The sequence below is a fragment of the Mustelus asterias genome, chromosome 7, assembly GCF_964213995.1.
Source record: "Mustelus asterias chromosome 7, sMusAst1.hap1.1, whole genome shotgun sequence".
NCBI classification, from domain to species: domain Eukaryota; kingdom Metazoa; phylum Chordata; class Chondrichthyes; order Carcharhiniformes; family Triakidae; genus Mustelus; species Mustelus asterias.
The window spans coordinates 27,762,533-27,789,570 of NC_135807.1; the positions used below are offsets into that span (position 1 = coordinate 27,762,533).

The 27,038-nt window shown below is 45.5% G+C and overlaps 1 protein-coding gene across 1 annotated transcript in view; it reads left to right on the forward strand.

The window, feature by feature from the left end:
- Positions 1-27,038, forward strand: part of fam135b (family with sequence similarity 135 member B) — a 411,827-nt gene that overhangs the window by 342,647 nt on the left and 42,142 nt on the right. Inside the window, exon 15 of the mRNA XM_078217023.1 lies at positions 1,864-1,955. Coding sequence (XP_078073149.1) covers positions 1,864-1,955 — 92 coding nt within the window. The remainder of the gene's footprint in view (positions 1-1,863; positions 1,956-27,038) is intronic.

The window sequence follows — 27,038 nt, forward strand, 5'->3', positions numbered from 1 at the left end:
GGAGTTAGATTGAGAATCATATCCACGCATTCACACAGCACTAAAGAGGAGATTCATAGCAGCTTTGTCCAGCCACGGGTAGACTATCTCAACATTTCATTGTATCGCTCTCCACACACATCAAGCTTCCCCCTCCAAACCTACTTCCATCTGGATCCACCACAAAATAAAACTCTCCCCATCTCACTTCCAACTGCCTGCCTTATCAAAATCTTTCACCCAGACTCTTCAACACCACTACATTTCTGCAGCTACCTCTCTGCTCAACCCCACTCTCACCTTCACCTTGGACATAATCCCCAACTGAACCATGATTCAGTTGCACCTTTGCTGTTCTCCAGTACGACTCACATCTCCGCTTCCTTAAGTGTAAAGAACACAGACTTGAACAGACACGGCAAACAACAGATGAAGCAATTCACTGCCAGCTTTGGCTGAACCAAGTAAGGCACCGTCAAAAATTACTCGCTACTCCTGGATCATCCTGGATTGCGGAGATAACGCCCAACATCTTTCCTCTACTGCAGATCCCTCTCTCCTGTCTCCTCCACTTTCACTGCCAATAACAAGTTTGATGGGCTCATGGATTTCTTTGTTACTAAGCTCGAGAGCATCGAATCAGCTGCTTTAGCTACTTCCCTCCTTTTCCCTAGCTTGCTGGGCCAAATCTCCTCTAAAACTCCTCCTACCCTCGCCCTGAACTTGGGGAGTGATGGGGAAAACAAAGTCTTCATTTTACTTATTTCTAATCTTGCTGAAGCTATGTAAATTTTATCATAGATGTTATGTTCTCAGTCATATAGTACGCCTGCCTCTAAATGTCCTGATATTTACCCAGGACCATGAATGGTTGGTTCCAAGAGAATGAGCTAAAATTTTGCATGGTGTGTAGCCATTGCCAAGGTGATCAATTGTCCAACTTTCCCTCTGACCTTGGCTCCATGTTCTCTGGTTGTTACATTGGAGCACATTAATGAAATGAAGTCTGACATGGGGCAAGTTGCACATGTCCTGGAGGCTTGGTATGCTGCAATTGTCCAATACAACCCCCTGTTGCATCTCTGCTGAAAACAGTTTATAAATTGTTGCCATTGTTTGAAATTTGCTGTCCTTGCATTTGTCCTGCTAGAGTCCCTACAGTGCAGAGGCAGGACATTTGGTCCATCGAGTCTGCACCAACTCTCCAAGTGTCTCACCACACCCCTGCCCTATCCCCGTAATCCTGCATATTTACCATGGCCAATCCACCTAACCTACACATCATGGGACACTAAGGGGCAATTTAGCATGGCCAATCCATCTAACCTGCACATCTTTGGAGTGTGGGAAGAAACCGGAGCACCCGGGGGAAACCCACGCAGACACGGGGAGAATGTGCAAACTCCACACAGACAGTCACACGAGGCTGGATTCGAACCTGGGTCCCTGGTGCTGTGAGGCAGCAGTGCTAACCACTGTGCTACCATGCCACCCTGATGAGTGTAAATTGAAAAGATTTGTTAACATGTCTCTTTTTTCAGCAATATTCAAATTCTGTGTTATCAAGCGGCTGTTTGCGGTTTCCATAGTGGAAATTGTGTTTCCTGAGACAAATGTTTAACTTTTCTTCATGATGTTAGTGTTTCATGTTGTGGTACAGTTACATGAATGATAACAAATCTTCAGCAGCCATTCGTTATACATGATGAATGTCAAGCTATCCATTTTACCCATGAACGCCATATGTAAGATCAACTGGGGACTTGCACTGTTTCCATAGATATTTCAGGACTCAATGAGATCAGGAGCAGGAAGTTAATTGATAGCCATCCTTTTCCAGCTCCATGCTCTGAGACTAGATAATGAATAGTTGTTCTTTTGCAGGTAACAGTGCAGATCTACGACTTGTGAAGACCTTCATTGAGCTAGGGCTTCCTGGCGCCAAACTGGATTTCTTAATGTCCGAAAGGAATCAGGTAAGGAATGATGAGATTTAACCGGGTTCCTCATTTTAACTGCAGGGAATAAGCACTCTATTCTTTGTTGATCTTGCGATCTTTTAGAACAGGAGATTTTTAAAAAGGGGAGACTCGGAAATAAAGGTAGACAAATCTGAAAATGCATTTGATAGGAAAATGTAAGTTAGGCATTTTGTTTCTGAAACATAGTCCTGCCTTTCTCTTTTAGCTGCTGGATCAGCCTGTAGAGCTTTTTTGTCATGTTCCCCATTGATATGTTCGAAGGAATCTGGATCCACAACAGTTCCAACTTATAGTTCAGGCTTTACGCTCCTTTGGGACTTTTTAGTGAATTAAAGGTTCTATATAATTATGATGGGCCAGATTCTCCGATCTCACCCGCGGCTGGGATTCTCCAGTCAGTGTAGAAAAGATTTACTGGGATGCTATCGGGACTTGATGGTTTGAGTTATAAGGAGTGGCTGGATAGAACATAGAACGTAGAAAAGCTACAGCACAAACAGGCCCTTTGGCCCACAAGTTGCGCCGAACATGTCCCTACCTACTAGGCTTACCTATAACCCTCTATCTTACTAACTTTCATGAACTTATCCAAAAGTCTCTTAAAAGACCCTATCGAATCCACCTCCACCACCACGACCGGCAGCCGATTCCACGCACCCACACCCTCTGAGTGAAAAACTTACCCCTAACATCTCCTCTGTACCTACTCCCCAGCACCCTAAACCTGTGATCTCTTGTGGCAACAATTTCAGCCCTGGGTAAAAGCCTCTGAGAATCCATTCTATCAATACCTCTCAACATCTTATACACCTCTATCAGGTCACCTCTCATCCTTCGCTTCTCCGCAGAGAAAAAACCTAGCTCTCTCAACCTATCTTCATAAGGCATGCCACCTAATCCAGGCAACATCCTTGTAAATCTCCTCTGCACCCTTTCTATGGCTTCCACATCCTTTCTGTAATGAGGTGACCAGAACTGGGCACAGTACTCCAGGCTGCAGCATTATCTCCCGATTTCTAAACTCAATTCCTCTATTGATGAAGGCCAGTATTCCATACGCCTTCTTAACCACAGCCTCTACCTGCGACGCTGCTTTGAGCGTCCTATGAACCCGGACCCCAAGATCCTTCTGATCTTCCACACTGCCAAGCGTCTTACCCTTAATATTATATTCTTTCAACCTATTCGATCTGCCAAAATGAACCACCACACACTTATCTGGGTTGAAGTCCATCTCCCACTTCTCCGCCCAGTCTTGTATCTTATCTATGTCTCGTTGCAACTGCTGACATCCCTCTACAATATCCACAACACCACCAACCTTTGTGTCATCAGCAAACTTGCCAACCCATCCCTCCACTTCCTCATCCAGGTCATTTATAAAAATCACAAAGAGCAAGGGTCCCAGAACAGATCCTTGGGGCACTCCACTGGTGACCGACCTCCTTGCTGAAAAAGACCCATCTACAACCACTCTTTGCCTTCTGTGGGCAAGCCAGTTCTGAATCCACAAGGCAGTGTCCCCTTGTATCCCATGCCCCTTCACTTTCTCAATAAGCCTTGCATGGGGCACCTTATCAAACGCCTTGCTGAAATCCATATAAACTACATCCACCGCTCTTCCCTCATCTATGTGTCTAGTTACATCTTCAAAAAATTCAATTAGACTCGTAAGGCATGATCTACCTTGGACAAAGCCGTGCTGGCTATTTCTGATCATACTATTCCTCTCCAGATGTTCATAAATCCTGCTTCTCAGGATCTTCTCCAAAAAACTTACCAACCACTGAGGTCAGAGTCACTGGTCTATAATTTCCCGGGCTATCTCTTCTCCCTTTCTTGAATAACGGAACCACATCCGCAATCCTCCGGAACCTCTCCCGTCTCCATTGATGACGCAAAGATCATCGCCAGTGGCTCAGCAATCTCTTCCCTCGCCTCCCACAGTAACCTGGGGTATATCCCATCCGGTCCCGGCGATTTATCTAACTTGATGCTTTTCAAAAGCTCCAACACATCCTCTTTCCTAATGTCCACATGCTCAATCTTCTCAGTCCACTGCAAGTCTGCACTGCAACTACCAAGATCCTTTTCCACTGTGAATCCTGAAGTAAAGTATTCATTGAGTACCTCTGCTATTTCTACCGGTTCTATACAGACTTTCCCACTGTCACATTTGATAGGTCCTACTCCTTCACATCTTATCTTCTTGCTCTTAACATACTTGTAGAATGCCTTGGGGTTTTCCTTTATCCTGTCTGCCAAGGCCTTCTCATGACCCCTTCTTGCTCTTCTAATTTCCCTCTTAAGTTCCTTCCTACTAGTCGTATACTCTTCTAGATTTCTAACATTACCTAGCTCCCTGAACCTTTTGTAGGCTTTTATTTTCTTCTTGACTAAATTTGTTACAGCTTTCATGCACCATGGTTCCTGTAACCTACCATAACTCCCCTGTCTCATTGGAACGTTGCTGTACAGAGCTCCAGACAAATTTTCCTTGAAAATTTGCCACCTTTCTTCTGACCCCCTCACTATAGAGTCCCCTATCACCACTGCCTTCCTCCTCCTTTCCTTACCCTTCTGTGCTAAAAGGCCGGACTCCGCGCCGGAGGCACGACCACTGCTACTTCCACCAGGATAGACTGGGACTTTTTTGCCTGGAGCGTAGGAGGCTTTGGGGTGATCTTATAGAGATCTATAAAATAACGAGGGGCATAGATCAGCTAGATAGTTAATATCTTTTCCCATAGGTAGGGGAGTCTAAAACTAGAAGGCATAGGTTTAAAGTGAGAGGGGAGAGATACAAAAGTGTCTAGAGGGATAATTTTTTCACACAGAGGGTGGTGAGTGGCTGGAACGAGCTGCCAGAGATAGTAGTAGAGGCGGGTACAATTTTGTTTTTAAAAAAGCATTTAGACAGTTACATGGGTAAGATTGGTATAGAGGGATATGGGCCAAAAGCAGGCAATTGGGACAAGCTTAATGATAAAAACTGGGAGGCATGGACAAGTTGGGCCAAAGGGCCTGTTTCCATGCTGTAAACCTCGATGACTCTATGCTGCAGTGGACAGAAATTTGACTGAGTGCCAAATTATCCATTCTCGCTGGCAGCATTGGAGGGGCATGATTCTTGTTATTGACATTTCAGAGAGAAAACAGTTAACCTGCAAGGATTGTGATATTTCTGATCTAAATAATTTAGTTCGTGTTTAGGCGGCAAAGAATTGATAAGAGATATAGTCCTCCCATGTTTGAATTCTAATCCAGCAAAAGTTTATTTTATTTCTTTATTAGTCACAAGTAAGGCTTACATTAACACTGCAATGAAGTCACTGTGAAATTCCCCTAGTCGCCACACTCTAGTGCCTGTTCGGGTCAATGCACCTAACCAGCACATCTTTCAGAATGTGGGAGGAAACCGGAGCACCCGGAGGAAACCCATGCAGATGCGGGGAGAACGTGCAAACTCCACACAGACAATGACACAAGCCAGGAATCGAACCTAGGTCCCTGGCGCTGTGAGGCAGCAGTGTTAACCACTATGCCGTCCCTAACTGCAGGGAGTGGGTATTCCTCCCATGCCTTCCTTTCCCCCTGTAATACTACCCTCTTGCGGTCATTGTGAATGTATGTATATATAGTCAAACTACAATAAACTAGTTTTCCATTGGCAACTTTGAACTCCATGTGCTGCATACCGTCTCTTTTCTGTACCATAAAGATATTAAGATCTGGCAATGACATGAGATTGTGGATGTTCCTAGATGAACAAATTTGGGGAAGCTTCCAGCAATCCAGTAGAAGAACTGAGTTTTAATTTTGCTGTATATATTCAAATTCTAGCCACAGAATCCCTACAGTGCAGAAGGTGGCCATTTGGCCCATCGAGCCTGCACTGGTGACAATCCCACCCAGGCCCTATCCCCCAACCCCGCGTATTCACCCTGCTAATCTCCCTGGCACTAAGGGGCAAATTAGCATGGCCAATCAACCTACCCTCCACATCTTTGGACTGTGGGAGGAAATTGGAGAACCCGGAGGAAACCCACGCAGTCATGGGGAGAATGTGCAAACACAGACAGCCACCCGAGGCCGGAATTGAACCTGGGTCCCTGGTGCTGTGAGGCAGCAGTGCTACCCACTGTGCCACGGTGCTGCCTTCGTGGAAAGGCTCTTGGTACACCTGGGTGTATTGACCTTTGAAGATAGCTGCATCCACTGGCATTTATGGGCAACTGGGAGAGTATTTTAGTGATGGAGAAACTTTCAGTCCACACATGAAGCGGCTAAGGATGACTTTCTCTGCCAATAATATCCCTAATATTCCTGATAATCTGGCTTTCAGGAAATGGGTGAAAGGAGAGGAAAAGGGTGATAGTTTTGACTTTAGCAGACCCAGGAGTGTATAAAATACTGAAAGGTTTGCTTGCTCCTGCTAAGACTAAAGAAAGGCCACTGTAGACATTTTGTGTAAGCTTGCACAGCAATGGTCTCAGGCCATTGGAGATTGCTGACTGCTATCTCTTTGGAACAAGGATAGGCAACAACACCTCCTCCACGATAATCCTCAACACCGGTGCCCCACAGGGCTGTGTTCTCAGCCCCCTACAATACTCCTTGTACACCTATGACTGTGTGGCCAAATTCCCCTCCAATTCGATTTTCAAGTTGGCTGACGACACCACCATAGTGGGTTGAATCTCAAACAATGACGAGACAGAGTATAGGAATGAGATAGAGAATCTGGTGAACTGGTGCGGCAACAATAACCTCTCCCTCAACGTCAACAAAATGAAGAAGATTGTCATCGACTTCAGGAAGCGTAAAGGAGAACAGGCCCCTGTTTACATTAAAGGGGACGAAGTAGAAAGGGTCGAGAGCTTCAAGTTTTTAGGTGTCCAGATCACCAACAACCTGTCCTGGTCCCCCCATGCCGACGCTATAGTTAGGAAAGCCCACCAACGCCTCTACTTTCTCAAAAGACAAAGGAAATTTGGCATGTCAGCTATGACTCTCACCAACTTTTACAGATGCACCATAGAAAGCATTCTTTCTGGTTGTATCACAGCTTGGTATGGCTCCTGCTCTGCCCAAGACCGCAAGAAACTACAGAAGGTCGTGAATGTAGCCCAATCCATCACGCAAACCAGCCTCCCATCCATTGACTCAGTCTACACTTCCCGCTGCCTCGACAAAGCAGCCAGCATAATTAAGGACCCCACGCACTCCGGACATTCTCTCTTCCACCTTCTTCTGTCGGGAAAAAGACACAGAAGTCTGGGGTCATGTACCCAACCGACTCAAGAACAGCATCTTCCCTGCTGCTGTCAGAATTTTGAATGGACTTACCTTGCATTAAGTTGATCTTTCTCCACACCCTAGCTATGACTGTAACACTACATTCTGCACTCTCTCGTTTCCTTCTCTATAAACGGTATGTTTTGTCTGTATAGCACGCAAGGAACAATACTTTTCACTGTATATTAATACATGTGACAACAATAAATCAAATCAAAAAGGAATCAGTCGTCTAGTGAGGACATTGGATCCTTTATTGTCCATTCAATGTAATTCTGGAGAATTTCAAGAGCGAGCTTTGCAGGAGTGATTTGTGTGCAGTTTAAAAGTGAAATTTTTCGCACTGCAACAGGAACAGAGGATACGGGAAAATCTCAGCAGATAGTTACTGTTTGGAGTCCTTTGACTTTTTGTCAGAATTGAAGGGAGGGAGACTGCGTTAGAACTGTATGAGATTGCAACAAAAAGTTGCAACTTTAAGAACAAGACAGATAGCGGGGTGGGGGATGGTGGGGCGGGAGGGGGCGTGGAGCAGGCTGCAAACTCAACGTTGAGTTTGGCAACTTTACATTGTGACCTTTCTCCTCTATCATCTTAAACCCCTTTTAAAAAAAATATCCCGAACACATATTACCTCAGGGCAATACTTATTTCAGCGGTAAACAGGCATTTGGAAAAGCACAGAGTTCAGATAAAGGCACACAGTGTGCTATGTTTCAAAACTCTGTGGAATATTTGGGTCATAGGGTAGATAAAGGTAGGTTACATCTGACCAAGATTAGGTAATAATGAATGCACCACTCTCAAAATATGTCTGGGCTGCGTTTATTTTTGGGTTTATTCATACCAACTTTGGGAGTGTGGTGAGGCATTCCAGTTGTGCAAAAGCAAATTGGCAGGTGGTAGATCGACAAACTCTTCTGAACAAATCTTGGGAGATGGTACAATGCGAGTACAAGACAATGTGTCCAAAGAGATTAAGCCATCATGTGCTGCCTCTCCACACAGAGAAGGTGTCGCGATCTTTCACGTGTTGCGGAGAGATAATGACAAGGAAAGACTTGATTGCGTTTGCCTCATGCAGCCTCTCAGTGCCAGTGAGTGAATTCATGCTCAGACAGAATTATCTTTGATTTTTGGAACAAGAAGGATTCATAAAAACTTGTGTGCCGTAGTTCCAGGATCGAAGATCATCATAAGCCACTGACGGCTATTTTGAATCCAAAGTCTCCAGTACCCACCTTAGTTTCAGCTGAATGCATAGATGGGCTTTGATTTTGTGTGTTCACCAGTACGACATTAAGTACAGACAATCGGAAGATCATTGTAATTCTGGAACCATGTCCTGATAACCATCCCTATCAGAGGAAGAGCCCAACAGGGAATATATATTTTTTTTGTGTGTGTAGATTAGTTGCCAGTCACAGCATAAAAAAATGGTAGAACCACTCTCGGGGACCCTGTATTGGCAAGGGTATATGAAAGTATTTATCACGATAACAAGTCGGCTTACATTAACACTGCAATGAAGTTGGGCAGCACGGTGGCACAGTGATTAGCACTACTGCCTCAGTGTCAGGGACCCGGGTTCAATTCTGGCTCGGGTCACTGTCTGTGTGGAGTTTGCATGTTCTCCCCGTGTCTGCGTGGGTTTCCTCTGGGTGCTCCGGTTTCCTCCCACAGTCCAAAGATGTGCGGGTTAGGTTGATTGGCCATACTAAATTAACCCTAGTGTTCGGGGGATTAACAGGGTAAATATGAGGGGTTACGGAAATAGGGCCTGGGTGGGATTGTGGTCGGTGCACACTCGATGGGCCAAATGGCCTCCTTCTGCACTGTAGGGATTCTATGCTGTGAAAATCTCCTCGTCGCCTCACTCCGGCACCTGTTCGGATACACTGAGAGAGAATTTAGCATGGCCAATGCACCTAACCAGCACGCCTTTTGGACTGTGGGAGGAAACCGGTGCACCCGGAGGAAACCCACGCAGACACAGGGAGAACGTGCGGACTCCGCACAGACAGTGACCCAAGCCGGGAATCGAACCCGGATCCCTGGCACTGTGAGACAGCAGTGCTAAGCAGTGCCTTGTCTTGAGATGACTATATTGTAAACTGGCTGCCGATGCAGACAGTAGATGGAGAAATCAGGACATTTTCTTAATGCTTAAGAGTGAGTTGTAAATTGATTAAGCTTATATAATGTGGGGAGCCAGAGTTGTAACTTCTGCAAGCGATGGCCTGCCGTTTCAACATGATCTTCATGATGAACACTTAAGAGGTGAGCCTAACAAAGGGTCCATTGCAAAGCTACCTTTGGTGACCAGAGTTGGATAAGGATAGAAGACACAGTCAAACAGTATAGAGCCTGTCAAGCAATAGAAAATAAGTCTTCATTGATACCTTTGCAAACACGGAAATGGCTAGCTCCAGTGTGCCAGAGGCTGCACATAGAGTTTGTGGAATTTGAAGGGCATCCGCTATTCATTGTGATAGTTCGCCATTTGAAGTGAGTTGACATTTTTCCAATGAATGGAATAACAACTACAAAAGCTCTCAATATTTTTTGCTTAGTTTGTTTGCTGCTTATGGGTTCCCAGAGGAAATTGTGTCCCACAGCGGAGCTCAGATATGCTCAGAAGAGTTTGCAAATTTCATGAGAATGAACAGGGTGAAGGACACAAGAGTTCCACTGTATCATCTGCTTCAAGTGGAGTAGCAGAGTGCACAGTACAAATTAATAAGCATGCTCTTATCTGTTAGATACAAATTGAAAGAAATGTCAATTGTCATTGAATCTCGAGAATGTTGATTTTTTTTCCGTTCACTTATCATAACACATAAACAACTACGACAAACAGAAAGTCAGCAGAATTATTTCTGAGAAGACAGCTTTGAATGAGGTTTTCATTGCTGAAGCCACATTTAGCACAGTGAGTGGAAGAAAAATGATCCGGACAGGAAGAGAAATGGGGGAGAAAGAATTCAGAAGTCGAAGCAGAAGGTTACAGTGAAAGAGCTTCATCATAAGTGGTTATAGAGTCATAGAGGTTTACAGCATGGAAACAGGCCCTTCGGCCCAACTTGTCCATGTTGCCCTTTTTTTTAACCCCTAAGCCAGTCCCAGTTGCGCGCATTTGGCCCATATTCCTCTATACCCATCTTACCCATGTAACTGTCTAAACGCTTTTTAAAAGACAAAATTGTACCCGCTTCTACTACTATCTCTGGCAACTTGTTCCAGACACTCACCACCCTCTGTGTGAAAAGATTGCCCCTCTGGACACTTCTGTATCTCTCCCCTCTCACCTTAAACCTATGTCCTCTAGTTTTAGACTCCCCTACCTTTGGGAAAAGATATTGACCATCTCACTGATATGTGCCCCTCATTATTTTTTAGACCTCTATAAGACCATCCCTCAGCCTCCTACGCTCCAGAGAAAAAAGTCCCAGTCTATCCAGCCTGTCCTTATAACTCAAACCATCAAGTCCCGGTAGCATCCTAGTAAATCTCTTCTGCATTCTTTCTAGTTTAATAATATCCTTTCTATAATAGGGTGACCAGAACTGTACACAGTATTCCTAATGTGACCTTACCAATGTCTTGTACAACTTCAATAAGACGTCCCAACTCCTGAATTCAATGTTCTGAGCAATGAAACCAAGCAGGCTGAATGTCTTCTTCACCACTCTGTCCACCTATGACTCCACTTTCAAGGAGCTATGAACCTGTACCACTAGATCTCTTTGTTCTGTAACTCTCCCCAACGCCCGACCATTAATGTCCCTTTGCCTTCCCACATACTCCCCAATTAACTTTTGAAAGTTCCTGCCTGATATCATCAAAATTGGCCTTGTCCCAATTTAGAATTTTAACGTTTGGGCCAGACCTAACATTCTCCATAGCTATCTTAAAACTAATAGAATTATGGTGACCAGGAAGAGTTGCAAAAATATCTGGCCTTCCTATATATTTGGTCAAGATGTTTGCTGGTGGGAAGGTTTGATTTGTAAGTCCTGCCCTGGTTCAATCTACCAAAACGCATCACCTCGCATTTTTCTAAATTAAACTCCATCTGCCATTCGTCAACCCACTGGCCCAATTTTTCAAGATCCTGTTGCAATCCGAGATAACCTTCTTCACTGTCCACTATGCCACCAATCTTGGTGTGATCTGCAAACTTACTGATCATGCCTCCTATATTCTCATCCAAATCTTTAATATAAATGACAAATAACAGTGGACCCAGCACCGATCCCTGAGGCACACCGCTGGTCACAGGTCTCCAGTTTGAAAAACAATCCTTTACAACCACGTTCTGTCTTCTGTCATCAAGCCAATTTTGTATCCATTTAGCTACCTCACCCTGGATCCCGTGAGATTTAACCTTATGTAATAATCTACCATGCGGTACCTTGTCAAAGGCCTTGCTAAAGTCCATGTAGACAACATCAATTGCACTGCCATCATCTACCTTCTTGATTACCCCTTCAAAAAACTCAATCAAAGAACAAAGAACAGTACAGCACAGGAAACAGGCCCTTCGGCCCTCCAAACCTGTGCCGCTCCTTGGTCCAACTAGACCAATCGTTTGTATCCCTCCATTCCCAGGCTGCTCATGTGACTATCCAGCTAAGTCTTAAACAATGTCAGCGTGTTTGCCTCCACCACCCTACTTGGCAGCGCATTCCAGGCCCCCACCACCCTCTGTGTAAAAAACGTCCCTCCAATATTTGAGTTATACTTCGCCACTCTCACCTTGAGCCCGTGACCCCGGGTGATCGTCACTTCTGATCTGGGAAAAAGCTTCCCTCCGTTCACCCTATCTATCCCCTTCATAATCTTATACATCTCTATTAGATCTCCCCTCATTCTCCGTCTTTCCAGGGAGAACAAGCCCAGTTTACCCAATCTTCCTCATAGCTAAGACCCTCCATACCAGGCAACATCCTGGTAAACCTTCTCTGCACTCTCTCTAACGCCTCCACATCCTTCTGGTAGTGCGGCGACCAGAACTGGACGCAGTACTCCAAATGTGGCCTAACCAGCGTTCTATACAGCTGCATCATCAGACTCCAGCTTTTATACTCTATACCCCTATAAAGGCAAGCATACCATATGCCTTCTTCACCACCTTCTCCACCTGTGTTGCCACCTTCAAGGATTTGTGGACTTGCACACCTAGGTCCCTCTGTGTTTCTATACTCTTGATGGCTCTGCCATTTATTGTATAACTCCTCTCTACATTATTTCTTCCAAAATGCATCACTTCGTATTTATAAATTTCAAATTTGTGAGACATGATTTTCCAATCACAAAGCCACGCTGACTGTCCCTAATCAGTCCTTGCGTCTCTAAAGCCTGTAGATCCTGTCTCTCAAAATACCTTCCAACAATTTACCCACTGCAGATGTGAGGTTCACTGGCCTGTAGCTCCCAGGCTTTTCCCTGCAGCCATTTTTAAACAAAGGTACAACATTTGCCACCCTCCAATCTTCAGGCATCTCACCCGTGACTATCGATGATTCAAATATCTCTGCTAGGGGATCCGCAATTTCCTCCCGAGCCTCCCACAATGTCCTGGGATACACTTCATCAGGTCCCAGGGATTTATCTACCTTGATGCACTTTAAGACTTCCAGCATCTCCTTCTCTGTAATGTGTACGCTCCTCAAGCCATCACTATTTTTTACCCCAAGTTCACTAACATCCATGCTTTTCTCAACAGTAAATTCTGATGAGAAATATTCATTTAAGATCTTACCCATCTCCTGTGGATCTGCACATAGATGACCTTGTTGATCCTTAAGAGGTCATACTCTCTCCCTAGTTACTCTTTTGCCCTTTATGTATTTGCGGAAGCTCTTTAGAATCTCCTTTGCCTTATCTGCCAAAACAAACTTGTGTCCCCTTTTTGCCCTCCTGATTTCCCTCTTAACTCTACTCCTACACCCACTATACTCTTCAAGGGATTCACTTGATCCCAGCTGCCTATGCATGTCATGTGCCTCCTTCTTCTTCTTGACCAGGGTCACAATATCCCGAGTCATCCAGGGTTCCCTACTTCTACCAGCCTTGCCCTTCACTTTAAGAGGAATGTGCTTCCCCTGAACCCTGGCTAACACACTTTTGAAACCCTCCCACTCACCAGACGTCCCTTTGCCTTCCCACAGACTCCTCCAATTAACTGTTGAAAGTTCCTGCCTGATACTATCAAAATTGGCCTTGCCCCAATTTAGAATTTTAACTTTTGGGCCAGACCTATTATTCTCCATAGCTATCTTAAAACTAATAGAATTATGGTTACCAGGAAGAGTTGCAAAAATATCTGGCCTTTCTATATATTTGGTCAAGGTGTTTGCTGGTGGGAAGGTTAGATTTGTAGATAGTTTTTATTTTTTATTAGTGTCACAAGTAAGCTTACATTGACACGGCATCAAAGTTACTGTGAAAATCCCCTTGTCGTCACACTCCGGCACCTGATCAGGAATTGGCTAGCGGATAGGAAACAGAGGGTGGTGGTTGATAGTAAATATTCATCATGGAGTGCGGTTACAAGTGGTGTACCTCAAGGATCTGTTTTGGGGCCACTGCTGTTTGTAATATTTATTAATGATCTGGATGAGGGTATAGTTGGGTGGATTAGCAAATTTGCTGATGACACCAAAGTCGGTGGTGTGGTAGACAGTGAGGAAGGGTGTCGTAGTTTGCAGGAAGACTTAGACAGGTTGCAAAGTTGGGCCGAGAGGTGGCGGATGGAGTTTAATGCGGAGAAGTGTGAGGTAATTCACTTTGGTAGGAATAACAGATGTGTTGAGTATAGGGCTAACGGGAGGACTTTGAATAGTGTGGAGGAGCAGAGGGATCTAGGTGTATGTGTGCATAGATCCCTGAAAGTTGGGAATCAAGTAGATAAGGTTGTTAAGAAGGCATATGGTGTCTTGGCGTTTATTGGTAGGGGGATTGAATTTAGGAGTCGTAGCGTTATGTTGCAACTGTACACAACTCTGGTGCGGCCGCACTTGGAGTACTGTGTGCAGTTCTGGTCCCCACATTACAGGAAGGATGTGGAGGCTTTGGAGAGGGTGCAGAGGAGGTTTACCAGGATGTTGCCTGGTATGGAGGGGAGATCCTATGAGGAGAGGCTGAGGGATTTGGGATTGTTTTCGCTGGAAAGGCGGCGGCTAAGAGGGGATCTTATTGAAACATATAAGATGATTAGAGGTTTAGATAGGGTGGATAGTGATAGCCTTTTTCCTCTGATGGAGAAATCCAGCACGAGGGGGCATGGCTTTAAATTGAGGGGGGGTAGTTATAGAACCGATGTCAGGGGTAGGTTCTTTACCCAGAGGGTGGTGAGGGATTGGAATGCCCTGCCAGCATCAGTAGTAAATGCGCCTAGTTTGGGGGCGTTTAAGAGATCCGTAGATAGGTTCATGGACGAAAAGAAATTGGTTTAGGTTGGAGGGTCACAGTTTTTTTTTTTAACTGGTCGGTGCAACATCGTGGGCCGAAGGGCCTGTTCTGCGCTGTAATGTTCTATGTTCTATGTTCTATGATCGGGTACACTGAGGGAGAATTTAGCATGGCCAATGCACCTAACCCGCACATCTTTCAGACTGTGGGAGGAAACCAGAGCACCCGGAGGAAACCCACGCAGACACGAGGAGAATGTACAGACTCTGCCCAGACAGTGACCCAAGCCGGGGATCAAACCAGGTCCCTGGCGCTGTGAGGCAGCAGTGCTAACCCCTGCGCCACCGTGCTGCCATAGATCGTGTTTTACCTTCAGAGGTTCATGAAGGAAGTTGGGAAGAATCAGAAGTGTCTGATGAATTGGATAGTTGCGTTCTGAGTAGGGTGCCAATAGATACACCAACAATTAGTGCCTGAAAACATTTCAGGTCTGAGTCAGAGTCTTGGCTGACATGTCTGATGAAGTGGAACATTGAATTGGAGGTCATGATCAAAAGCAGTCTTCGTTGGAGTAAGCATCTCCTCAGACTCAGATCAAAATGGGAGAAGATCCTTTGGCAGATTCTAGAAGTATGGGTCAAGAAACGTGGTGTCCGTTTCGGCAACCAGTTAAGTTGGATTTGTTAATAAACTAAAAAGAACAAGAAATGCATCTATGTTGCATGGAATTTCAAAGTTGTGTAACTTTTTCACTAAGGAGGAAGGAGAATAATAGGACCACCTGTTGGCTATATGTATATATCTTGTCAAACCAGCATAAACTAGTTTCAGTTGGGTATTTTGAACTGCGTGTGCTGCACACTCTTTTCTGGCCTGTAAAGATATTATACCCCGTGTCCTACGATGAAGCATAAGATGTTATAATAGATATTGGAAAATCGCTGCCATTTTAAGGTAAACATAGTGGTTGATTAAAGCAAAAGAGACGGTTTCAGCTGGTGTGCAACATGGCCAATGATGTAGTCACTGACCGGCCACCCTCACTGGATACAATTCATGTGTATGAACAACATAACTACAGGTATTGTGTCTTTAATGTAGGAAATTATCCCAAGGCACTTCACAGGAGCATAATCAGACAAAAAGAAATACCAGGCAAAGAAGTAGACTATAATAACTCCAGGAGTCAGCTGTAAAGGAACAGTGCTTTATTGCACAAAATAAAGTAATAAAGTGACGAACCCAAATAGGTCCCAACCAGGACAATGCAATTATGGACTCACTCAGGGGCCTGCTTTATACAGGGCTCGGTATACGACCGTCACATGGTGAGTTAATTACCAATCCACAGGGAGTTTGTCTGCAACGAGTCCTTCAGGGGGGTCAATCAATGATTCCCCATGCAAGTCTTGGGGGTTATCACAGAGTCATAAGGACAGACTGAGCCAAAGAGGAAGGGTATAAGGAACATCTTTAATTTGGAGAAGTTTGAGAATAATTTCCCACCCGCCTTTTGATGGTGTATGTGTAGGTAAACATTACCAGTGGAATTGTGTTGGAGTTATCACATTTTCAGAGGAGATGAAGATGAGAAAATTGGAGTTGTGGGGTAAAGAAAAAAGACGCAAAGAGGGAAAGCATAGATACTGACAAAGAAAACTAGCAGAGAAGGAGACCATAATAAGACCATAAGATGTAAGAGCAGAATTAGGCCATTTGGCCCATCGGGTTTGCTCTGCCATTCAATCATGGTAAATTTCTCAACCCCATTCTCCCGCTTTTTCCCCGTAACCTTTGATCCACTTACCAATCAAGAACCTATCAAGACTTTGCACTTACGTTACAATTCCTCTGTTTCAACTCCTGCAATTGTACTGTAAACACAGTCCTGAACTAGAATTACAGACTTGTAGAGCGCAGAAGAGGCCCTTCGGCCCACCAAGTCTGCACCGACATGTTCCAAACACCTGAACTCCCACCTAATCCATCTGCCAGCACTTGACCCATAGCCCTGAATGTTAAGATGTGCCGAGTGCTAGTCTAAATACTTTTTAAAGGATGTGAGGCAACCCGCCTCTACCACCCTCCCAGGCAGCACATTCCAGACTGAGATCATCCTCTGGGTAAAAAAGTTTTTCCTCACATTCCCCCCAAACCTCCTGTCCCTCACCTTGAACCTATGCACCCTCATGACTGACCCTTCAACTAAGGGGAACAGCTGCTCCTTATCTACTCTGTCCATGTTCCTCATAATCTTGTACACCTCAATCAGGTCGCCCCCTCGGTCTTCTCTGCTCCAATGAAAACAACTGAAGCCTCTGCAACCTCTTTTCATAACTTAAATGTTCCATCCCAGGCAGCATCCTGGTGAATCTCCTCTGCACCCTCTCCAGTGGAATCACATACTTCCTATAATGTGGCGACCAGAACTGCACACAGTGCTCTAGCTCTGGCCTCACCAAAGTTCTATACAACTCCAACATGACTTCCCTGCTTTTGCAATCTATGCCTCGATTGATAAAGACAAGTGTCCCATTGGCCTTTTTCACCATCCTACTAACATGCCCTTCCCCCTTCAGAGCCCTGTGGACAAACACGCCAAGGTCACTTTGTTCCATATTTCTAAATACGCTCTCTCACATTGCACTCACCGAATAGTGAGTAAAATTGAAGGCGTAGAATTTTCACGTAGACCCTCGAGATCTCCTGTCACATTTTTAGCAGAAAATGGACAGAGACCCCAAATGTTATGTGAGACAGTGAAAGTACAAGGCATCACACAACAAATAATTTTGGTAACTGGGAAATAGGCCATACGCCAGTCAACGCGAAAGGAATTTCAATTGAAGTTGACTTAGACAGTGACTTAGAGACTGGCAAATTAAGAGTAGTCACCTGGGCCAGGTACCCGAGGGTGGTTGGTGCCTATGGAACCTTATCATAGCATAGCGTAAGGTAGAAGAGATGAAAGGTAGGCAGGCAAAAACAGTTCAGCAATTAAACACCTGGTGTGAAAATAATAAAACCTACAGGCTCTTATCAACATCAGTCTCTGATGGATTGCGAATGTCTGCAGCTGATTTTTTTAATAAAAGGAAAGTAACACCTCGTAAATTAAAATCTCCAGGAGGCCAATGGGTTTTGAAAGCCGCTCCAGTTTGACAGTACTGGCACAATGCACTAGAGGGAGCTGTTACCTCACAAATGAACAAACTGGACAAAGAAGTGGGCGGCGATGCTTGTCTTGTCTTGTCTTTCATGTTCAAAAATCACCTTCAGTGTGGACAATATAATACCGAATCGTTGACTATTATGGGAAAACACAAATGAGATCAAGCCTTGGATGAGGTGCAATGCCTGCTCCAATCAACTTGGATCATGTATTATCTTATAGAAAGGATATTATTAAACTAGAAAGAGTGCAGAAGAGATTTACTAGGATGCTACCGGGACTTGATGGTTTGAGTGAAAAGGGGAGACTGGGTAGACTGGGACTTTTTTCTCTGGAGCGTAGGAGGCTGAGGGGTGATCTTATAGAGGTCTATAAAATAATGCGAGGCACAGATCAGCTAGATAGTCATTATCTTTTCCCAAAGGTAGGGGAGTCTAAAACTAAAGGGCATAGGTTTAAGGTGAGAGGGGAGAGATACAAAAGGGTCCAGAGGGGTAATTTTTTCACACAGAGGATGGTGAGTGTCTGGAACAAGCTGCCAGATGTAGTAATACAGGTGGGTACAATTTTGTCTTTTAAAAAGCGTTTAGACAGTTACATGGGTAAGATGGGTAGAGAGGGATATGGGCCAAATGTGGGCAATTGGGACTAGCTTATGGGTTTAAAAAAAAAAGGGCGGCATGGACAAGTTGGGCCGAGGGCCTGTTTCCATTGCTGTAAGCCTCTATGACTCTATGTAGATCAAGCCCAAGACCGGAAGAACCTGTCTTGTCAGCTTGGATCTGGAATGTCTCACTTGCTGAGACTTTGAATTGGACTTTGACTGGATTGAATTGAACAACAAAAAAAATGGGAAAACAGAACTGCTTAAGCTCAGTGGAAACTGATGTTACCTGGCATGAACAGACATATGAATGCACAACTTAGGAGCAGGAATAGGCAATTGGAACCTGCTTCACCATTTAATAAGATCATGGCTGATGTGATTGTGGACTCTTCTTGCCTGTCTACCCTCTGTACCTTTGGACTCCTTTGTCAGTCAAGAATTTATCTCAGTCAGCCATAAAAATATTCAATGACCTTGCCTCGATTGCTCTCTGAGAAAGAGTTCCACAGACTCATGACCCTCTGCAAGAAAAAAATCTCTTGTGATGTAGACTGCTTATTTTTAAACTGTGTCCCTGAGGTCTAGTCTCTCCCTACAAGGGGAAACATCCTTTCAACATCCGCCCTGTCAAGTCCCCTCAGGATCTGATGTTTCAATAAGATCACCTCTCAACCTTCTAAACCTAAAGTTTAAGTTTAAAGTTTATTTATTAGCGTCACAAGTAGGCTGACATTAACACTGCAATGAAGTTACTGTGAAAATCCCCTGGTTGCCACACTCTGGCAGCTGTTTGGGTACACTGAAGGGGGAATTTAGCATGGCCAATGCATCTACCAGCATGTCTTTTGGATTGTGGGAAGAAACCAGAGCATCCGGAGGAAACCCACGCAGACACGGGGAGAATGTGCAGACTTTGCACAGACAGTGACCCAAGCTGGGAATTGAACCTGGGTCCCTGGCGCTGTGAGGCAGCAGCGCTAACCACTGTGCCACCGTGCCGCCTCACTGGGTGAAGTTCCAACTTTTCCTCATAAAACAACTACTTCATCCCAGGAATCAATCGAGTGGACCTTCTCTGCACTGCTTCTAATGCAATTATATTCTTCTTAAATAAGGGGGTGACAACTGCAAATTAACTAAATGAAGTCACACCAGTGCAGTTTGAAATTTGGATGGCTCTGTAATGGATGTGCAGGTCTCACAGCAAGTGTGACTCCCTCACTCGACTATGCTGACTGTCATCTCTGAATGTCCCGTGAAGGAAACAACCTTTAAAAATCCTGACTCTAGCTGCACTACCATTGCACAGCCTCCAGGGGGAGACCACACACTACCATTTTGCAGTGAGGCATATCGATGATCTGGCTGTAAATTGAGTATTGTATATTATTTACAGTCCCTTTCAAAAATAAATCATTCCTCGGTTGTGAGCATTAGAAAGGGTGCAGAGGAGATTCGCCAGGATGTTGCCTGGGTTGGAAATGTTTCAGCTATGAAGAGAGGCTGGATAGCCTGGGTTTTGTTTTCCTTCGAGCAGAGAAGGGGGAACCTGAATGAAATGTACAAAATTGCGAAGGGCATAGCGAGGATAGACAGGAAGAAACTTTACTCCTTAGTAGATGGGGTTAATAATCAGGGGGCATAGATTTAAGGTAAGGGGCAGGAGATTTAGAGGGGATTTGAGGAAAGAGGGTGTCTGTACCTGTAAGACTTGATTACCTGTAAAGACTCGCATTCCAACCATTATCTTGTAAATTGACTCTGTGTCGATATATACCCTGTTTCTGAACCCAACTCTCCACTCACCTGATGAAGGGGCAGCGCTCTGAAAGCTCGTGATACCAAATGAAGTCCAGGTCGGACTTTAACCTAGTGTTGTGAGACTTCTTACTGTGCCCATCCCAGTCCAAAGCCGGTATCTCGACACCATATATAAGACCACCCAGACGGTGGTGGGAATTTGGGACTCTCTGCCTGAAAGGGTAGCAGAGGCGGGAAACCTCACATCAAAGAAGCATTTAGATGAGCAGTTGAGACAACACAACACGGCTGTCGAGCAAGCGCTGGAAAACGGGAGCACGGCGGCACAGCCTCACAGCGCCAGGGACCCGGGTTCGATTCCCGGCTTGGGTCATTGTCTGTGCGGAGTCTGCACGTTCTCCCCATGTCTGCGTGGGTTTCCTCCAGTTTCTTCCCACAGTCGAAAAAAAGACGTGCTGGTTAGGTGCATTGGCCATGCTAAATTCTCCCTCAGTGTACCCAAACAGGTTCCCGAGTGTGGCGACTCGGGGATTTTCACAGCAACTTCATTGCAGTGTTAGTGTAAGCCTACTTGTGACAATAATAAGCTTAAAATAAATAGGTGCTTGATGGCCGGTACAGACATGATGGGCCAAAGGGCCTCTTTTTGTGCTGTAAAACTCTAAGACTTAAAAGCATTAAGAGGGGGATGGTGAGCTTTCTGCTAGAAACGCTACCAGTCTATATTGATGAAAGTACTCCCACTGGAGTTTCTGGGTTTTCACTCAGCAATGAAGAAGGGATGGCCTTATATATGATGTGGAGATGCCGGCGTTGGACTGGGGTGGGCACAGTAAAAAGTCTCACAACACCAGGTTAAAGTCCAACAGGTTAATTTGGTATCACAAGCTTTCAGAGCGCTGCCCCTTCATCAGAGGAGTGGAGTGTTGGGTTCACAAACAGGGCATTGACACAGAGTCAATTACAAGATAATGGTTGGAATGCGAGTCTTTACAGGTAATCAAGTCTTTACAGGTACAGACAAAGGGAGTGGAGAGAGGGTTAAGCACAGGTTAAAGAGATGTGCATTGTCTCCAGCCAGGACAGTTAGTAAGATTTTGCAAGCCCAGGCCAAGTGGTGGGGATTACACGTAACGTAATTAGATCAGGATGGTGAGTAATCCAGAGAGCAAAGTGGCGGTGTTCTAATGCACAAGCTCCCCTTTTGGATGGAGGAGGGGCTATTAGATGAGGTGATTCACCCGCATTCCCACCATGGCAGGTTGTACAGCTGGAATGATGTCAATCTCTTATTTTGTGGGGCTGGCACCAGATTAACTGTTGTAATAACAGGAAGAAGTCTCACAACACCAGGCTAAAGTCCAACGGGTTTATTTGGTAGCACGGGCTTTTGGAACGCCGCTCCTTCACCAGGTGAGTGGGAGTTGGTTTCACAAACAGGGCATATATAGACATAAACTCAATGACAAGATAATGGTTGGATTGCGAGTCATAACAGGTAAGCAAGTCTTAAAGGTACAAACAATGTGAGTGGAGAAAGGGTTAATCACAGGTTAAAGAGATGTGTATTGTCTCCAGTCAGGACAGTTAGTGAGATTTTGCAAGCCCAGGCAAGTCGTGGGGGTTACAGATAGTGTGACATGAACCCAAGATCCCAGTTGAGGCCGTCTTCACGTGTGCGGAACTTGGCTATCAGTTTCTGCTCAGCGATTCTGCGTTATCATGTGTCTTGAAGGCTGCCTTGGAGAACGCTTACCCGAAGATCAGAGGCTGAATGCCCGTGACTGCTGAAGTGTTCCCCGACAGGAAAGGAACACTCCTGCCTGGTGATTCTTGAGTGGTGTCCCTTCATCCGTTGTCGTAGCATCTGCATTGTCTTGCCAATGTACCATGCCTCGGAATATCCTTTCCTGCAGCGTATCAGGTAGACAACGTTAGCCGAGTCGCAAGAGTAATAACCAAACTGGTTGACCAATACCTTTTTTGGGGGAAAGGGAACCTCCCCTGGCTTGAATGTTCTCCGTGGCAAGCCGCTCGTAGAAAACACCAGAAAGGAATGCTCAGTGTCAACACCTCAGAGCATCTAGAAATGGACAGTAAAAGGGTCCCAACCTTACCTCGGTCATCTGAAAAAGAAATTCCACCAAACTATCATGTTAACCTGAATGTTGTAAAGGAGGGATTTGGAGCTGCATTTGATTCACCACTTTATAATTGTGGTTCTGAGAACAGCTAGCATTTTGCACAGAGTGTTTTTTCCCAACACATTTTAACTGATCACAGCATTAGTTCAAATGAAGATAACCTATTGAACCATTCATTTCCTCCTGTCTGTATACTAAGCCCTTGCATTGTAGCATCGGATGAATCCCCCACTTAGCATTCTTCTGCACGTTTTGAGGTGCAGACATTTGGACGAGTCATTAACAATCGCCAAATCTGCCTTTTCAAGTGGATGTAAACGATCTAATGGTAGCCTTCAAAGCAGACCATAAGATATAGGAGCAGAATTAGGCCATTCGGCCCATCGAGTCTGCTCCGCCATTCAATCATGGCTGATATGATTCTCACCCCCATTTTCCTGCCTTCTCCCCATAAGCCTTCATCCTCTTATTGATCAAGAACCTATCTATCTCTGTCTTAAAGACACTCAAGGACCTGGCTTCCACAGCCCTCTGTGGCAATGAGTTCCACAGATTCACCACCCTCTGGCTGAAGAAATTCCACCTCAACTCTGTTTTAAAGGAGCATTCCTTGATGGTTCAGGACTTCCTTAAGATTAGCGTGCAGGTTCAGTTGGCTGTTAGGAGATTATGCCCTCAAGTCTTATTCTCTCTCACGAGTGGAAACATCCTCTCCACGTCCACTCTATCTGGGCCTCTCAGTATTCTGTAAGTTTAAGTTAGATTCCCCCTCATCCTTCTAAACTCCATCGAGTATAGACCCAGACTCTTCAGCCGCTCCTCATATGACGAACCCTTCATTCCTGGGCCCAAAACTGCTCACACTATTCCAAATGGAGTCTGACCAGAGCCTTACAGGGGTGGCATGGTGACACAGTGGTTAGCACTGCTGCCTCACAGCGCCAGGGACCCGGGTTCAATTCCCGGCTTGGGTCACTGTCTGTGTGGAGTTTGCACGTTCTCCCCGTGTCTGTGTGGGTTTCCTCCAGGTGCTCCGGTTTCCTCCCACACTCCAAAGATGTGCGGGTTAGGTGGATTGGCCATGCTAAATTGAGCCTAGTTTCACGGGTATTAGCAGGGTAAATATGTGGCGTTACTGGGATAGGTTGGGATTGTTGTCGGTGCAGTCTCGATGGGCTGAACGGCCTCCTTCTGTACTGTAGGGATTCTATGATTATACAGCCTCAGCATAACATCCCTGCTCTTGTATTCTAGCCCTTCAGAAATGAATACTAACAGTGAATTTGCCTTCCTAACAGCCAACTGAACCTGCACATTAACCTTAAGGAAGTCCTGAACAGGACTCCCAAGTTTTACTGGTGTTCCATTTTAAAGTATAGAAGACCAGTTCAGACTAGTATTCTTATTTCCCCATTTTATCGTTTGTTCCCTCAGGGTGGCAAGAGAAGCAACAGTAACCTGAGGAGAAACTTTTTTTCCCCCACTGAGTGGTTAGAATCTACAGCCTGAGAATGTGGGGGAGGTAAATTCAACCCAGGCATTCAAAAGAGAATTGGATAAGCAGCTGAAAGGAAAAATATTGCAGGAGCACAGGGATAGGAACGGAGAGTGGGACAAAGTGAGTTAACCTTGAAGAGAGATAGCACCGACACGACAGACTGAATGGCCTCCTTAAAGTTTATTTATTAGTCACAAGTAAGGCTTACGTTAATATTGCAGTGAAGTTACTGTGAAATTCCCCTACTCGCCACATTCTGGCGTCTGTTTGGGTCAGTGCACCAAACCAGCGTATCTTTCAGGCTGTGGGAGGAAACCGGAGCATCCGGAGGAAACCCACGCAGACACGGGGAGAACGTGCAAACTCCACACAGACAGTGACACAAGCTCGGAGTCGAACCCAGGTCCCTGGCACTGTGAGGCAGGGTTGCTAACCACTGAGCCACCGTGCCCCCTGTGCTGTCGCCATTCTAGAATTCCATCACTACACTTGAAAAAGGTCGTTGTTTTGAGACAGGCTGAGAGGTGATGTATTTGTGAGCGTTCTTGACACTCCTGCTTCTTGCATGAGGCCATTATCCTGATCTCACCAGCTCTACTTAGCAATCTGTTGCAGCTGTTCAGCATTTCTCCATGTCAAAAGAAATGAAGATAATAGATTATAGAGATGTTAGTAAATCACTGTGTCTCCAAATGTATGTAACTTGGATTCATTCCTGTCGAATCAGACAGGATTACACACATGTATAGATGAAAAGCAATTTAATCTTGATTTATGACGTACATCAAGAATAGCAGCACAGCAACAATATTACTGTCGCAGCAAGCCATGGCAAGGCAGTGTTAGCAGTCGGCATATAGTTGTTATTTCTGTCCTGGAAGTGACATCAACTGAGGTTTCTTTCCTGAGGAATAGTTCACCAGAGCTTCCCTTTTTTATTTCTTCATGTTCTTTTCTCATTGCTGCTACATGATTGCTCTGGCCACAACTCCTCACTGTTAGCAAGCCTTTTATGTAAACTTTATCTTAAGTCCTTTGCTGAATTAACACTGTAGTGTCTAACCATTTGGTCTGGGTAGTCTAGTCCAGCAAAGATCTAGTCCAAAGATGTGCGGGTTGGGTTGATTGGCCATGCTAAATTGACCCTTGGGCCCCGATTTTACCGACACGCCCACCCCCATCTCGGGGCGAGCGAGGCTCGGAGAACGGAATTCTCCGTTGGCCTCGGGCACGATCTTACGAAACTCGGGCAGGCATGCCGGTTAAAATCCGGTCTTAGTGTCAGAGGGATTAGCAGGATAAATATGTGAGGTTACCAGGATAGGGCCTGGGTGAGATTGTTGTCAGTGCAGATTCGATGGGCCAAATGGCCTCCTTCTGCAGTGTCGGGAGTCTATGGGCTCGATTTTATCGTTGAGTCGCGCCCGAAAAGGGGCGCAAAAGTTGGTAAAGTGAGGTGATTAGCATGATCCGCGCCTGCGTCCGCGCAGATGCCCACTTTACCAAGGCCCGAAAATGGCCTCGATCCGAACCGCACCCGAATCGGGCACAACGGCGATTTAAATGCATTTGCGTGCATTTAAATTGAATTAATGGGCTGCCCGCCCAACTTGACCAGCATTTCCCCCTTTGCCATCGCGTTCGCGCGTCCAGATTCGGCGCGAAACAGACATACTCGGCAAAGGTCTGTTTCAGGCGCTCCAGTTTCTGAAGAGGTAAGTTCAGAGCTTCCAATGGCTCTCTAACTCAGATTGGTGTGGCGGGGGTGGGGGGGGGGAAGGGAGGCGTGCCAGATCATTCTCTGGTGAGGGGGGATGGGAGGGAGGCCCAATCGTTCTCTGGTGGGGGGGTTGGGAGGAGGAAGGGGGTCAGATGTATCTCTGGTGGGGGCGGGGGGGAGGGAGGAAGGAGGCCGGATCATTCTCTGGTGGCAGGGGAGAGGGATGCCAGATGGATCTCCGGTGGGGGGTGGGCAGGGGGGGTGCCGCTGCCACTCTGCGGGTGATTCATGGGGGGGGGGGGAGAGGAGGTGGGACCGCTGCCACACTGCGGGTGATCGGTGGGGGAGAAGGGGGACAGAGGGTTGCAATCGTTCTGGGTAGTGGGGAGGGGTGGGTAGATAAGGGGGACAGTTATGTTGTGGGGGTGGGGCGATGTCTGTGGGGGCCATCGCTCCCGCTTTTCGCTCCTGGCCCGTTTTATCTGGTTTTTGCGGCCCGGAAGCAACGTGACAGGGGTGCGTTTTTCAATTTTTTTTTCTCACTGCGCATGCGCAGTTCAGAGCGGCAATCATTAAGCCCCACCTACAGCGCGATTCGGATTCAGGATTTTTTTTTTCAGGCTGAGTGCGTATGGGGGCACCTGAGAGCAGTTTTCCAACTCGGATCTGAATTGCACCCAGATTCGGCAATTAGAATGAAAATGGTAAAATCAGACCCTATGATTCTACAAACACATCTCACTCCCCTTATCCACTTAACACACGGGGCCATCTGCACAAGGCATACAGAACAGCCCAAATATTGATCCGCTATTTCAAAGTCTTGTGGCTTCGAACTATATTTTCACATTTCTGAGATGAAAGGTAACATTTCCCACAGCTACAATGCACTCAGTAATCTTATTATCTAAAAATAAAATCAAAGCACATCTGTAGTAAATAGCAGATTTCATCAATACCGCTGGCAGGCTCTCTGCTACCTTACGATATATTCTTTCCGTTCTGGCCTAAGCCATTGACCCCAAGTTATCGGCCAATTTTTTAAATTTTTCATTCATGGGATGTGGGTGTCGCTGGCTAAGCCAGCATTTATTGCCCATCCCTAATTGCCCTTGAATGTGCTTTAATCACAATATGACATGAATGGAAAGATCAACACACATTTATACTCCAGTTATAAGGTACGTAAGAATACTAATGTCATTGCATTTATATAGATCTTTTGATGGGAGTTGCCCCGAAGCTCTTCACAGAATAATCAGATGAAAGTGGATGCCAAAGTCAAAGAGAAATATTCAGAGGAGTGACCCAAAAGCTTGATCTGAGTGGGGCTATGGGGAAAAGAGAGAGGTGGTGGGTATCACTGCGGTGCTTGGAGAACTGAAGGCGTTGATGAAATGAAGACAGGAAGAGGCACAAAAGGGCCTACAGCAAACAAGAGAAACTAAAAGCCAGCATCAT